Below are 13,905 nucleotides of genomic sequence, written 5' to 3'. Positions count from 1 at the left end.
TCTGTCTTACCACTTGCCTATGGCATTGCCAAGTGGTGTTTTAGGTGCTACCCATTTGTTCCCTGCATTAAGGTAATCCAACCCAGTCCTGTCAGTTGTCCCAGCATTCCTGGGGCTTGAACTTTGTCTCCTGGGCTGGGGTTGGACCCTTACTGCTGGCCTGCCACACCACTGGCTTGATGAGCCCAGACCTGAGCTGCGCTGTGGCTAAGAGCTGTCACTGGCTTTCCAGGTCTGCAACCTATGCTGGGTTATTCTCTCCTTTTAACCACATGAGATAGACCATACTGAATTTTCTCCATGATCTTGAGTTCAGAACTGGTTTCACTCTGATTTGTGTAGGTTCTGCACTTTAGGATCTGTTTAGAGACTTTCATTTAAAGTTGTTTCAGGAAAATCTCCCAGAGTTTTCTAGCTTCGTTACAATCATCTTGGCTCCACCCCCAAAATTTCCCAATTTTAATTTTAAATGTGTTGCTTTCCTCAGTTGACTTTTGCAGTTTTTTCATTTGGCCACTTATACTCTTTAAGTGAGCACTGTTTACCTCAGTGCATTTTTGTATATCCTTTTCCATTTGTCAATTCTATTTTCTAAAGCAGTTTTCTAAGCTGCTGGCACTTTCTTTCCCCATAATTTGCTTGCATCTCTCTCATTTCTTTTTCTAATTTTTCTTCTACCTGTCATGATTTTAATTTCCTTTTTGAGTTTTTTTTATGAATTCTTTCTGGGCTTCAGACTACTTCCCATTTTTCTTTAAGGGTTTTGTCCAAAGGTATTTTGATGCTGTTGTCCTGTTCTAAGTTTGTGTCTTAGTCTTCCTTTTTTTATGGCCAGTCTCTTTATAGGGGCCTTTTTCCTTTCTTTTAAATCTGCACTTTGCTCCAAGGATGGAAAAGACACTGTCTCAGGCTTCTTGTACCAGTGGCTGCAGGCCCTGACTGTTTACCTAGGGCTGTGTTGTTGCTGCCTCATGTGTGGTATCCCATTCAGGGGAGGAAGGTAGAGTGGGCTAGAAGACATAGGAGTCTGGCAGGGTATCGGGTGCTGAGCTAGTATAATAATGGTGGTGTCTGACACATGCTAAGGCCAATGAGGTATTTCTGCATTTCCTTAAGACTACACAAAACTCATGGTAGTTCTTGGAGCTGGAGTTTGCTGTTTCCCCTGGCTTTCTATAGCATGTGGGAGGTCCTAGTACTGGATGCTGCCTACTCCAGTATGCTCCCCTTTTACTGGACTGCACAGGTCTCTATCATGGTTCTTCCAAATTTCTTGGGCTAAAAGATTATTTTATTCCATCTTTTTGTTGGTTCTACTATTCCAGATTTTATTCATAAGTGCTATTTTATAGCTGGTTTGGAGGACGGGACAGTAAGAGTGACTTACTACTTACTCTGGTCTCTTGGCTCCTGGAAGTCAAAAACTCTATCACAGTTTTAAGGTTAAAAAAAAACTATGGGAGGATTTCACAAGGACCCAATGAATACAAATTTTATTAAGTACCTACTATGAGAGCACTGCAGGCAAAGGGGACAACTCAGAGAAAATGACTGGAACTGAGAGGTGAAGAGTCTTGTTTGTGAAACAACCAAGGGGTTATTGTCACTGGATCTACCTGGAATACCACAGAGAGGATTTTGTATTTGATCCTGGCAGGAACAGGGAAGTATAGGGAGAATGACATACTCAGATCTGCACTTTAGGAATGGAGAACAGGTAGAACAGGCACCAGGTAGGCTATTGCAAAGGTCCAGGGGTGAGGACCTTTGTCAAAGTGATGGTAGTGTTGGAGGAAAGAAGGGAGAGAGGGTGGAAAAGGGAAGTCAACAAGCCTTAGTAACAGTTTGGATGTGGGCAGTAAGAAAGAGGGACTAGGAGGAAGGTATGGGAAGGCATGATAGGGAAGGTAGGAGAAGGGGAGGTTTTGAGAGAAAGATCATGAGTTCTGTTTTGCACATGAGTTTCAAATGTCTACATTCCTACAGGACATCCAGTCAGAAATGTCTGAAAGACTGTTGGTGATATGAGAGACTGGAGGTCAGCAGAGAGACTGGGGCAGGATAGCTAGAGTGAGGCATTATCAGCATAGTAATGTGAAAGAAGAAAAAAGGGTCCAGGACAGAAACCTAAAGTCAGAGTAGGACCTGGATAGGGCTCATGCAATGGACCCTAAGAAGGAGCAGCCAAGGGGGAGAGGAAAACTAAAGAAAAGAGAGTCTCAACATGTCAAAGGCTGCAGAGAGGTCAAAGAAAATAAGGATGGAGTGAAGGTCATTGGATTTGGCAATTAAGAGATCACTCTGGTAAATGTAGAAAGAGCAGGTTGGTGGAGCGTAAGGGAGGGGTTAGGAATAGGGTGAGAAGAGAAAAAGTAGGGGCAGTCATTATACATGTTTTTTTCAAAAAATGTAGTCAAGGAGCAGCTAGGTAGCACAGTGGATAGAGCTCCGGCCCTCGAGTCAGGAGTACCTGGGTTCAAATCTGGCCTCAGAAAAATGACCTAGCTGTGTGGCCTTGGGCAAGCCAATTAACCCCATTGCCTTGCAAAAACTAAAAAAAAAAAAAAAAAGTAGTCAAGAAAGGACAAAAGAGATAATGGATGGTGGATTAAATAAAAATACTGGAAGATTATTAATATAAAATAAATTTAATAGTCACAAATTTATTTAGTAATTCATATAGGCAATTATTTAAGTATGACAAATAAAAATAAATTTAAAGTATATTCTGCATATTAAACTAGAATTACATTAAGGATGCACTCTTTACATAATCAAGAAAACTACCTCCTAACTTTTAGAAACTCATTTCTAGAAGACTTACCTCTCCATGGTTGAAAAAGAAGCACAATACTGTAACTAGGCCTCCTAGTCGACTCCCACTGTGAAAAGAAGATGAGCATATGTCAACATAATTCAAGCACAACAGGAATTCAGATTGAATCTTACTGTAACAAAATCTTGTTATATAAACAAAAAGATTTCCTCATCTACTTAAAATAGAATTTAATAAAATTCAATCTGAATTCAACAAAAAATATTTGTGAAGTCCACAAGAGAAATTGGTCTGCAGTTCATTCCCTCAAGAATATCATGCACTATTATTTCCTTAAAAAAAAGTAATTCGCCATATTAAAAAAATAACACTAAAAAGAAATTAACAATGTACCGACAATGCGTGTAGTCCTTTCAATACTAAGACAATATCATTGATTATTTACTTTTAAAGAAAAACTCTCAGAGTCCTTTAGCTTTCCTAGTTTTTAAGAGATAACGGTAGAAAAAATAAAAACCACAGGGCTAAGAAATTGTAAAACAGGGAGCTCATCTTTGACACTACCATTATAGTACTCAATAAATTCAAAGTACTACACTTCCTTATTTTCACCCTCAGGAGTCAATTCTTTCCTTCTCATCAACAATATCTAACTTCCCTCCAGGCCTAGTATAAAATGTGAAGGGTAGGAGAAGATAATCTTCACTCCCAGTTGGGTAGAATCACCAGATAGCCCCTGACTCAGGATTTCCCAGAGTTGCTAAATACTACCCAACCTAAGGAATTCCCAATGGTAAAATACATTGCGAGCTTTTGACTGATAGGAAAAGTCATCATGAAAATGGTTGTCTGATATAAATACCCTAAAATCTATCTTTGACTAAGAATTCTGCCACTAAACATGGACTTGTGTTCACCCAGCTTTTAGAAATGACCATGGGCTGGGGAGGAGGATCATTGGATCCTTTCATGGACTTTTAGGGAATTATGTGCATTATGACCTTTCTTTATTCAGCACAAAAAAAATACTTATCACCATTAAAATGAATATATTTTCTCTTATACTCAACACTTTAAAAGTGAGTCTTTGGGGTGGCTAGGTGGCGCAGTGGATAAAGCACCGGCCCTGGAGTCAGGAGTACCTGGGTTCAAGTTCGGTCTCAGACACTTAATAATTACCTAGCCGTGTGGCCTTGGGCAAGCCACTTAACCCCATTTGTCTTGCCAAAAAAAAACCTAAAAAATTAAAAAAAAAGTTAGTCTTCATTTCTGAAAAAGACAATTCCTATAAAACTGCTCCACAATATAAGCACCAAAGTTCAGAAAAATATATTTCTTGTCTTACATTTTTTTTTAAAGTTTCACCTACCTTAAGAGAAATTGGCTTTTACTGCCTGTATTCATTCATATGGTTCCAACTATGTCTATGCTAATCCCAAATCTAAATGTGCAAAGTATAAATCTAGATAATCACTAAGATTCTTCTGAATCTATTATTTTTATTCTACGATGTGATAATGATCATTTTTGAATCTACAGCACTTTAGTTAGTGTCTGGTGCCTAGTCGATGTTTAATGTTTGTTGATTGACCAAAAAAACCCAAAAAGGAATGAAATCTAGGCTTATCTGGCATCTATATTGATCTTTCAAAATCTAAAGAAGTCAGTAGCTAACATCATTTCACCATTTGCTAAATACCTATTGTGATGAAGGGCTATCCATCAAGTAGTAAAAAAGTTCTATTTCCTCACCAAGAAGAGAAAGATGATCTCCAGAATCACAAGATGTCCAGAATCTTCAAAGGCTTATTTGTTTGTTAAATAGCATGGGCATGGTCCATTAAAAAATATAAAGAGACCCAGAAAGGGAGGACTGCTGCAGTTTCTGAGGATAATGTTCCTTTCCCATCTTTAAGATACCCTGGTTCCTTTGTAAGCCATAAATTGTCTTTATCTGACTACTTTCTTTGCTCATATGAATGTATAAAACATCTCTGTGCAAAATTTACTATTTTAGGGAAAGAATTCTAAAATTCTCTTGCTTATCCTCTCTCTCTCTCTCTCTTACTTCTGCACTAGGTTCACAACCTAGTTCTTCATTACTACACTATTTCCTTAATGCTGGGCTGGATACAAAAGGCCAAAGCAAACCAGCCCCTGTTCTCCAAGAACGTATAGCACATTGGTATGTGGAAGAGGCAGTTATCTACACAGAGAGAATATAACAAATACAGATGACCAAATGATGAAGGCTAAAGAGGAAGAGGAATACTGAATGTGAGAGATAATCTCACCAGCTGGTGGCATACAGAAACGGTGAACAAAATAAACAGGAGCCAAGCTGACAACATGAGGACAAAAAAGATTGTGAATGCTCAGGAATGTGGAGGAGGGTGGGAGATGGCTTATGTGAATACAGGAAAAAAAGGGGATGGTATACCAACTGGAGGGAATGACTCGTATCCCAATGAGGTGGGAAAATGGAGTCTATGAAGGGGAGTGAAATGAAAGAGAGCTGATAAAGTAAGCTAAAAGGAGATAGGGTAAAGTTCCAGGTTAAGGAATCAGCTTTTTTTTTTTTTAATATCAGAGGCAACATGAAACAATAGGGGGAATAATATTATCAAGCCAAAAGTAATTAAAAGCTAACATTTCTACCTTCTATCAGGAGATTCCTGTAAAATGTGCTTCCAGACAACCTGCTTGATAAAGAAAAGAACTGATGATTTGCTTCTTCATTTGGAAAATGAGAGGGTTGGATTATATGGCCTCTAAGATCCCTTTGACTCCATACCTATGGACCTATGATCCTATGTAATTGTAAAAACTAGAAGCAATTTCAATGTCCAACAATAATGGAACGTTTAAATCAAGTGGAGTCCATTACTATAATGGAATACTTCAAGGCAATTAAGATAGACATGATGGAACAAAATCTGAAAAGATCTTTATGAAATAATTTAGAATAAAAACCACAGAATCAGAGGAATGGAGAAAACAGAATAAGAAATATCATATAAGAATGAGTAGACAGGATGAAAAGATCTAGGTGGGGTTTCTGAGGGGAAGAAAATATCACACTGTTTTATGTACTTTAAATTTTATTAAACTAGATTAATAGCTATTAAACAAATACAATTTTGTGCTGTTATATTTCTAATAATCAATGGATCAAATAAAGTTCTCTCGGTTGTTATCTTTCAAAGAATATTTGTAACTTCAACTGAAAAGGGGACATTAAGGCAGTATTTTGCTCTATCATTTTTTTAACAGAAAAGCAATAAAGTCACTGGGGCCTTGTATACTTTGAATCTTTAAGTCTACTGTAATTATAAAGAGGAGGTTCACTGTACTGGTCCTTTGCAAAAGTCCACCTTTTTTTCTCCCTTCAATTTATCTATACATTATTCTCATAAAAAATTTTAGAGATAGTAAAGTTGCCCAAAGGTCAGAGAAGTTAGTGATATTCCCTTGTTTACCTTTTAGAGTAATAATATGCCTATGACATTTTCCAAAGCAATTGGTATCCCCTCCCTCTGAGATGCCATGAGAATAAACTACTCAAAGTTCTTAAGATTGCATCAACTAAGACACCAATAAAAATGACAAGCACAGACCACTGGGGCCTCCAAAAGACACCTGCCATGATGACAAAGACATTGAGCCCTTCATGATTACTCTTTGAATCCATCCCCTCAACTAATTCTGCCTCCATCTCTTTGGATTATCATTGAATCCATCACTTTCTCCACAGAGTATGAGATTTTTCTTAAAAAAAAATAAAAAGACCTCTCATGCACCCTAAGGCCTTCTCTTCTCCAGGCTAAATATCTCAAGCTTCTCATATGATATGGCCTCAAGGTTTCTCACTGTCTTGCTGCCCTGATCCAACACCATATTGTTTTGCCCAGTGAGAGAGCAGTTCCCTACATGTGGAGGTTATCCCTTTCTCTTTGTATCCCCCCATACCTCATACAATATTTTGCACTACAACATTTAGGGAACTGAACTGATAATAAAATATTTGGAAAAAATACCCTAAGGTGTCACTACCTTGAAGATCACATATGAGTACAAAAGAGTCAGTTTTCAATATTAACAGGAAATGAATTATAAAGGTTGTCTTTCATTCTAAATTGTCAGTATAAAAAGAACCTAAGAAAAAAATTGGGATTAGGAAAACAAGTTTAGAGAAGTATAATAAGAACTTTTAAAACATGCAAGAAAAAAAAATCCTACAATCTAACAAAGACAAATACATATGCTGTATTAAAAATAATTACTATTAGAAAATCAAATTTAATTTCTTGGGAGCTAGACGAAGACTCTGATTTGCTACAAAGTATTAGTTCCTGTCTAAACTAGGGCCAGCAGGCTAAAAAAGAGGTCTACAGCATGTTTTTGTATGAGCTGAGAATGGTTTTCATCTTTTTCAATATGCTTTATTTTTAAATATAAGAATGCATTTTAAATAGCAAAAAGTATATAGTTGAGGTGATAAAAATTAGTAGCCTCTGGATGTCTTTCATTTTCTAATCAGAATCTCTAATAAATTAGGGAAATATGGTGTTTGTTGCCCCTGACTGAGAATTCTGGTGAAAATATCACAAAATGGAACCTGAGAATAATGGCCAGCTTGGAAATTAAGAGGCATATATTTCAAGATTGGTTGGAAGACAACAATCTGATTAACATGGCTGTGGGCCCAGCCAGGGTGACTGAAGGGTAAGCACAGATGCTTTCCAAAGGGTGACCTGAGGTTTCGACAAATAGATATCAGGAAGGAAGGGAGGAAGGAAATGCAAGAAAAGAATAAGAAGAATCAGAAATAAACAGACAAATAGGGCAACAGATATAGTCATCACGAAAAAGAATCTTTAAAACAGAATTTCACTTAACTACAATGGTCAAAAACATCAGAGATAATTAACCTGGTTATTAAAGTTTGGAGTTAGGTGTCTTCCCCATTCCTCTAACAGATTAAAAGTATCTTGACAAGAACAAATATAATTTCTCTTCTAGCCCTAGCACCTAATGAAAAATATAGAGCACAGAATTGTCAGGAAAATGGAATGAATCCTTAGAAACATGCATCCCCTCAATCTACAAATGACACTAATGTTCCTGAGATGGAGAGAATCCTATAATATTATTCATATCCATTCACATTAATTTCATTTAAAAGTATATATTAAACACCTATTATGGACAAACACTGTGATACATGCTATGAATATTGTCTTGCAAATATACACTGACATTAACTTTATCATACTGTTGCTATTTTGGGAGCTGTTTCTTTATTAATACATTGGCTCTCTTTTCTTCATATATCCAGTAGCAGACTAAAGGAGTCAAAGCCCCCAGTGTATCCCTCACAACTATACAACTGCTAAACTTCCCCGATCTGAAAATCAGATGGTAAAATATTGAATTTTATCTTCATCTGATTAAGGAAAACAGACTTACCTTCTCAGAACCCTGTTCAATCCTTTATCTTACACATAAGAGAGCTAAGATACACATAAGAAAGGGCAAAAAGTATATAATGGCCATGCTACAACATAGAAATTAACAATGAATATACTTCAGTTTTGGCCTCTTTCTGCCAACAAATCTGGGGGGTAATACAAAAAAAAATTATCTGTCAGAAAAAACTGTCAGGAAAAGTAAAATACAATCCAGAGTTAAGATAACTAGTGATCACAGCACAGAAAGTAAAATTTCATCCTGCATACTATAGAAGCTAAATTTGGCAAGATTCAAAGCAGTTGCCCATTTCTCCACTTAATGGCCCTCCTGAGGAACTCCACTCCTTCAGAGCTCATACTCCATTCAAAAGGAGATGGAAGCCTTAAGCTAGTCTCTGCTGGAAGAGCAGCAATAATATCTGGCAACTCCATGGCCCTCGCTGCTAAAATGGACCACCTCTCAAAAAACTGGATCTTTCAAGTTTTAATTAAAAAATCAATCAAGAACACTGATGAAGTATTTCCTATCAGTTCAGTAATTAGCCAATATTTGTTCATTTTGAGAACTCAAAAATGCTTCCATCTGATAAAAGCTAACTTTTCATTTAATTCAACCAACAGTTGAGTGTCTACTATGTGTAAAGTAACTGTGCAGAATGGGGATACAAGACAAACATCAAACAGCTCCTCATCTCAGAGTTTACTTTCTCTCAATAGGAACTGCATGTGCACACATGAAAAAGACAATATGCCTAGTAAGTAAATACAACATACCTTTTTAAAAGATATTTCATTTTATTTTTTCCCATTACATGTTATGAAAGTTTTTCAACATTCACCTACATGTATGTGTATATTTTGAAGTTATGTGATTTTCTCCTACCCTCCCTTCCCACCCCTCTCCCCTCAATGGCAGTCAGGTGAATATTGTTCATATACATTTATGTTTAACATGTTTCCAAATTAGTCTGGAAGGAAAACCATAAGAAAAAAAATTTTTTAAAGTGAATGTAGTGTTCGTTCAGATTCTGTAGGATTTTTTTTTTTTGTTTTGTTTTGTTTCGGTTTTGTTTTCTTCCTCTGGAAGAAAATTGAGAGGTTGTGGAAGGATTGGGACACTAATGCATTACTGGTGTAGTTCTGAACTGATCCAACCATTCTGGAGAGCAATATGGAACTATGCCCAAAGAACAATAAACTTGTTCATGCCCGGGGCGGCTAGGTGGTGCAGTGGATAGAGCACCGGCCCTGGAGTCAGGAGTACCTGGGTTCAAATCCGGTCTCAGACACTTCATAATTCCCTAGCTGTGTGACCTTGGGCAAGCCACTTAACCTCATTTGCCTTGCAAAAATAAAAATAAAAAAATAAAAAAATTGTTCATACCCTTTGACCCCACAATACCACTACTAGACCTATATCCAGAAGAAATCATAAAAAATGAGAAAAGTCTCACATGTTCCAAAATATTCATAGCTCTTTCTGTAGTGGCAAAGAATTGAAAATTGAGGGGATGCCCATCAACTGGGAATGGCTGAATAAGTCATGGTATATGAATACTACTGAATATTACTGTTCTATAAGAAACCATAATGGTTACACTCTAGAGAAACATGACTTACAGGAAATGAAGGTGAGGGAAGGGAGAAAAACCAAGAAAAAATTATAAACATTAACAACAATACTGTGAGATGATCAACCTCCCGGCAGTTCAGAGAGCTAGGACAACCTGGGGAGAACTGTTATGGACAAAACAACATAATTTCAAAAGGGAGAGGAGTTGGGGACTTAAGAAAGGTCTCCTGAAGACGGCGGAGCTGGAGCTCTAGGGGATTGATTACAGGAGGAAGGGCATTCCAGGTACTAGAGACAGCCTGCACCAAGGCAAGGAAACAAAGGCTATAATCTGGGGGATGAGGGGAGCCTGTGGAGCAGCTTGGTTGAACCACAGAATGCATCAAAAGGGAAGAATATGCAACAAGGGCTGTGACCAGAGGTAACAGGATCCAGGGGAGCCTCTCAAAGAGGGAAGAAACATGGTCAAATCTGGGCTTTAGGAAAACTCAGACTTTGACAGTTAGTGGAAAATGAACTTGCAAGGGGAAAAAATGGCAGGGTTATCAATTAGGTCACTGCAATGGCCTAGGTGAGAAGTGGGGCTGCATGAGTGGATAGAAGGGATTGATTCAAGAGATACAAGAGTCAAAATGATAAGACTTAACTGATGAGATGGGAGAAAGAGGACAAGGATGACACTGAGAACATGAACCTGGTTGTCTGAGACAATGGAGGTGACCTCAAGAAACAGAAGTTAGAGAGAGGAGTGAGTTTGAGGGAAAAGAGGCTGACTTTAGTTTTGAACATAATGAGCTTGAGATGCCTTAAGACCTTCAATCTGAAATGTCCAGTAAGCAGTTAGTGATGTGGGAAGAGCGCTCAGGACTTTAGTCTTGAGCAATTTGGGTTATGTCAGTCATCCACACAGCTAAATGAACTCAAAGGATCTGATGAAATCACCATAAGAGATGATAAAAATAGAAAAGGAAACTCATGACAGAGCCTTGGGTCACTCCCAGAGGGTGATCTAAAGATAATAGCCCTGCAAAGGACACTAAGATGGACTGATCAAGCAGGCAGAAAACCACAAGAATAAGGTCCAAAAAATCCCAGAAAGAGTAACCAGGAGTGGGTGGTCAGCAATGTCAGAGGCTGAAGAGACATCAAGGATAAGGTCTAAAAAAATGCCTGGATGCAGTAATTAAACAATCATTGGTAACAATTTCTGGTGCATAATGAACTCAGAAATCATATTATATGACATATGACTACAGACAGAAACAGGAAGTCAAGAAGAGGGGTTAGTTTCTCAGAAAAGGTGAGTTGTTCTGGACATAAGTAGGAACTGCCTCTAAGACATTCAGATGATCAACAACTCAGAGCTGGCAGGACCTCAGAGGCCATCTATGGAGTAAACACTATTTTATAGATAGGTAAAGTGAGACCCAAGGAAATGGATTTGCTTGTCCCAAGTCACAGAGAGAGAGAGAGAGAGAGAGAGAGAGAGAGAGAGAGAGAGAGATCGATCGAGATCGAGAGAGAGAGAATGCCTGAGCTGTGTTTTAGATCAGTATCCGCTGATTCCAGAGTCAGCATCACAGTGGGAAGGGAGGGGCCTTGAGAGGCTGTCTAGTCCACCCCACCCCCTCATCTGACAGTCTAGGGATGCATCAATGGTCAGATCTGAAACTGGCTCTTCTGATTCCAGAGACAGTCCCTGCATAAATTAGATAACTGAGATCACATACAGTGAGAAAAGAAGAGAACCTTGGACAAATCCCTGGAGTTTTATAAAGAAATGTATGAGTCCAGCGATGTATGGTGTTAATTAAAAGAATAGCACATCCTATCCAAAAGTACTCTAAGAAGATAAATATTTCTTGAAGAAGTCCTAAGTAAGATTTCATTTACAAGGTTGGCTCTGCATCCCAAGCATCAGAGTCCTGCCCTCTGACTGTGCTCTTTCTTCAATAATTCATGAGGCATTTCTTGTGAAAAAGGCTGTGTCAGGGCTAGGGACAAAAAGAAAAACCAGGACTTGGGGTTTCAGGAAGTTTCTACTGCCCTGGCCATCATCATCATCCTTCTTCTGGATGAGCCCCCAAAAAGGTCACCATTCCCTAGGGTCAGTCTGTGTGTCTGAGCAAACCTTAAGACCTTAGAAATGACCCACTCCTTTTATATTTTATTTTTTTTTGGGGGGGGGGGGGTTGCAAGCAATGGGGTTAAGTGACTTGCCCAGAGTCCCATGGCTAGGTAATTATTAAGTGCCTGAGACTGGATTTGAATTCAGGTCCTCTTGACTCCAGGGCCAGTGCTCTAGGCCACCTAGCTGCCCCTTGTTTTACAGATAAGGAAACAAGCCCTAAGAGCTGGTTCAAGGACTTGCCCACGGTCACAGAAGTGGTGGCAGCAAAGCCAGGGCTCAATCCCAAGGCCCTCTGACTATTCTTTAACTATACCACCATTTTCCAGCTCAGAATCTTCAAGCTGAGAACTTTGGTTTCTAGCCCCAGATGTTTTGGAGAGTAAGCATTTTTTCATACTCTATCTTTTAAGGTATTGCTTCCATTCTGGAGTCTTTAGAATTTAAAACTTCTCATAAAAACAACTACTCCCAGAGTCACTATTAGTAAAATAGTATTTAAGAGACATGAACAAAATTACTTGGGATGAAGAGTTGGCAAGTCCTGAACAGGCATGGCTCAACCCTCACTAAGTCCCTCAGTGTCCTACGGCTCAGTTTTCTCATTTGTGAGATGAACTTGTCTCTTAAGAACCTCTTCTGGTGTATATTTTCTGTTCTGTAACATGTCACTCTGTCTCTATGAAAGGTAGGTTTATGGACTAGTCCATAGCCTGCTTCAGTGGCCCTCCTCACCATCCTTTCACCCCCATCACACTCTCCCCAACTCTTATTTTCATAAGATTAACATGGCAGAATAATACCACTCACTGTATTACTAGGAAAAACTATTCTGGATCACCAAGGTCGTGAACAATCTACCTACACCATTATTTTCTAGCTTTTAGTTCTCAAAATTCAGATGGTACTATTTATAGAAAGACACACACAATATTATTCTCTTCATTCTTAACATGGAGCCTAAGAACATTCCAGTATCATCCCACTCTCTTAAGATTAGAAGGATGACTAATCTAATGAACACTGGTGGGGGGGGGGGGGAGGTGACATTGAGGAAGTAGTAATTTAAGGCAATTCCAAAAATATTTTTTCACGTTCAACAAAAATAAATACAACTAAAGCAATTTTGAGGGAAGATACAGATGTAGAAAAATCTCTCTGATCCATTCAACACAACATTATAAAAAAATGGCTTTAGATTTTAAACTTGCAATAAGATGAAAAATTTTCAAACCAAGGCTCTCCTTCTAAAGCTCAGAAATCCAGTGAAATGCTAATTCGATACCATTAACTATCATTTAAGACTCCTTCTGGATACTTTCTAAGTATCTATTTTTCTGATGCCAGTGACCTGTAACCATTCTCTTCCAGCCTGAGTGACCACTGGGTCACTTGAACCCAATGGGTCATAGTTCCAACATGCATAAAATAAGAGGGCTTGGATACCTTCTAATGCCCTAGTTAGTTCTAGAGCTAGTATTCTGTGTCTAACACAGAACTCACCATCCACCCCATAGAGCTGCCTTAACCCTTCACTTCCCTATTTCTATGAGGGAGCAATCCCTCCGGGTAGACAGTTTATAACCTCAGAGGCATATACATCTTCTCCCTCTGCTTCAAGCCAAGTCAAATTGGATGCCAAATCTGGAGACCTGACCTCCATGACATCTCTTCTAACTGTCACCTTTTTGCAGTCCCTCCACACCTATTTGAATTCAGGCCGCGCGTGCCTCTGCCCTGGCCAGATTCCCTGCCTCTAGGCTCTCCCCTCTGCCACCCTTCTGCCCACAGCTGCTACATCAATGCTCCTACAAATCAGGTCTGATCTGCTCAAGAAGCCTCAGGGGTGCCTAACTGTCCCTAGAACAAAACACAACCTTCTGTGCTGGGAGTTTCAACTCATTCCTCATCTGGCTACAGCCTATCTCACCCAGCTATTTACAGTAATCAGTACTTC

General features: G+C 38.8%; 1 protein-coding gene across 1 annotated transcript in view; it reads right to left on the bottom strand.

Annotated features, from left to right (window-relative positions):
* LOC141496391 (protein C-mannosyl-transferase DPY19L1) overlaps positions 1-13,905 on the bottom strand; it is a 125,109-nt gene that overhangs the window by 72,613 nt on the left and 38,591 nt on the right. Inside the window, exon 7 of the mRNA XM_074198922.1 lies at positions 2,825-2,882. Coding sequence (XP_074055023.1) covers positions 2,825-2,882 — 58 coding nt within the window. The remainder of the gene's footprint in view (positions 1-2,824; positions 2,883-13,905) is intronic.

Source organism: Macrotis lagotis, chromosome 8 (genome assembly GCF_037893015.1).
Source record: "Macrotis lagotis isolate mMagLag1 chromosome 8, bilby.v1.9.chrom.fasta, whole genome shotgun sequence".
Taxonomy (NCBI): Eukaryota; Metazoa; Chordata; class Mammalia; order Peramelemorphia; family Peramelidae; genus Macrotis; species Macrotis lagotis.
Note: the sequence above shows the minus strand (reverse complement) of the source record. Positions and strands in the feature narration are given on the sequence as shown.